This window comes from Merops nubicus, unplaced genomic scaffold (genome assembly GCF_000691845.1).
Source record: "Merops nubicus isolate BGI_N331 unplaced genomic scaffold, ASM69184v1 scaffold44509, whole genome shotgun sequence".
In the NCBI taxonomy this organism is placed as follows: Eukaryota; Metazoa; Chordata; class Aves; order Coraciiformes; family Meropidae; genus Merops; species Merops nubicus.
Window position 1 is genome coordinate 6,630 of NW_008632528.1, and position 1,739 is coordinate 8,368.

General features: G+C 61.7%; 1 protein-coding gene across 1 annotated transcript in view; it reads left to right on the forward strand.

The window, feature by feature from the left end:
• PDZD3 (PDZ domain containing 3) overlaps positions 1-1,739 on the forward strand; it is a gene marked incomplete at its 3' end in the record, with an annotated part of 3,679 nt that overhangs the window by 595 nt on the left and 1,345 nt on the right. The window contains 4 exon segments of the mRNA XM_008947931.1: positions 1,050-1,059; positions 1,062-1,139; positions 1,342-1,547; positions 1,698-1,733. Coding sequence (XP_008946179.1) covers positions 1,050-1,059; positions 1,062-1,139; positions 1,342-1,547; positions 1,698-1,733 — 330 coding nt within the window.

Sequence of the window (1,739 nt, forward strand, 5' to 3'; positions counted from 1 at the left end):
ACCCCTGCCTCCCCTGCCACTTCACCTGTACCTTGCTCCCTCTCGCATTCCCTGCAGCCATGAAGCAAACAAAAGGTACGTGCCAGAGCAGTGGGGCTTCATCCTGCAGAGACCCTTCCCCACACGCACATCTCCACACCCTGCTCCTGCAAGGAGCAAGGCAATGTCAGACCCCAGGCGGGCCATGGAAAGGAGCTAGAGGCACCCAGGAATATAGAGGTGGATGCTGTGGAGGCACCTGGCAGGAATCTGCTCTCCTTGGGTTTAGGGGTCCTTGTGCTGAAGAGGGTGGGGAGGGGTTTTGTGGGTGAGAGGTGCAGGGAAAGCCTCTGTCTCTGTCTCCTGGCTCCAGTCAGCTCCCTGGGGCCCTGGTGACCCTTCTAATTCCTCACTCAGAGCCCTGTAAACCCCCAGGATTAACCTCCATACCTCTGCCCAGCCCTGCTTTGCCCCTGGTGCTGCAGGATCCTGCTGGGCAGGGTGGTGGGTGCCCACTGGAGCCAAGCAGCAGGTGTCCTGCTGCTTTGAAATACAAGAGGACACTGGTGACAGGGTTAAGGGCTGAGCTTTGCCCAGGCACAGGCTGTAGCTGGGATGCTGGGGGGAGGCTGAGGGGGCTGCATGGACTCAGCAAACCCACCTCACCTGGTGTGGTGTGCTCAGCCTGTGAATGGACAAGCCCTGAGTGCTCCAGAGAGTGGGGTCTGCCTTGAGCCCACCGCCTCCTGCACTGACTCTCCTCTCCCTCTGCAGGGCTCGAGGGTGACAAGAAGTCCATTGTGTAAGTCCATCTGGCTGGGGGCTTCCTGGGGCTCCTGTCCCTACAGCTGAACTGTGCTGGGCTGCATCCTCAGCTGAGGTGGTGGGGGTTCACAGCTCCCAGTCCCAGCTGCCTGCCCCAGGAAGGTCTTCCCTGAGTGGTCAGCTCAGGAGAGATGTGGGGGACAGTCCAAAAGGGATTTCTGGCTGGCTCTTTCTGGGAGGAATGGGGCTCCCCATGGCAAGGCTGGGGTGGGCAGTGTGGAGGCCATGCTCCTGCTCTAACACAGCCTCTCCTGCCCTTTATCATTTCAGAAAATTTGAATTTAACCCCAAAGATGGGATTGACAACCCTGCCTTGTCGCTGGCTGAGGACATGGGTAAATACCCTTATCACCCCAGGGCATCCCTGTGCCAGCATGGAGTTCTGACAGCTGGGCATCACTGGGCTCCGGGGCTCTCTTACCTGGGGTGTTTTTGGGGAGGTGAACACGTCAGGTGAACATCCTGGGACTGGGATGGGGAAGAGGACTGGTGTTAGGATCCCTGCGTGGCCCTGCTCACGGGCTGTGCCCCACACAGATGGCACAGGCGTGGGGCAGCCTCGCTTCTACCTCCTGAGCAAGGGCAGCGCCGAAGGCTTCGGCCTCCACGAGGAGCTGGGCTGCCGGGGCCACGTCGTCAGGCAGGTGGAGCTGGGGGGGCTGGCCCAGCACAGGGGGCTGCAGGATGGGGACCGGCTCCTCCAGGTCAACGGCTGCTTCGTGGACCACCTGGATCACCACAGGGTAAGCTGGGAGCACCCTGGGAGCACCCCGGGAACACCCGGGTCCCCCTCGGCTGGGGGGACGGAGGGTGCGGGACCCTGCTGCCCTCCGGGGCCCTGATCCCACAGGCTGTGCCCGGAGTGGCATCCTGGGCAGGGTGAATCCTTCCAGGTGGTGCAGCAGATCAAGGCCCGCGGTAACCAGGTTGTACTC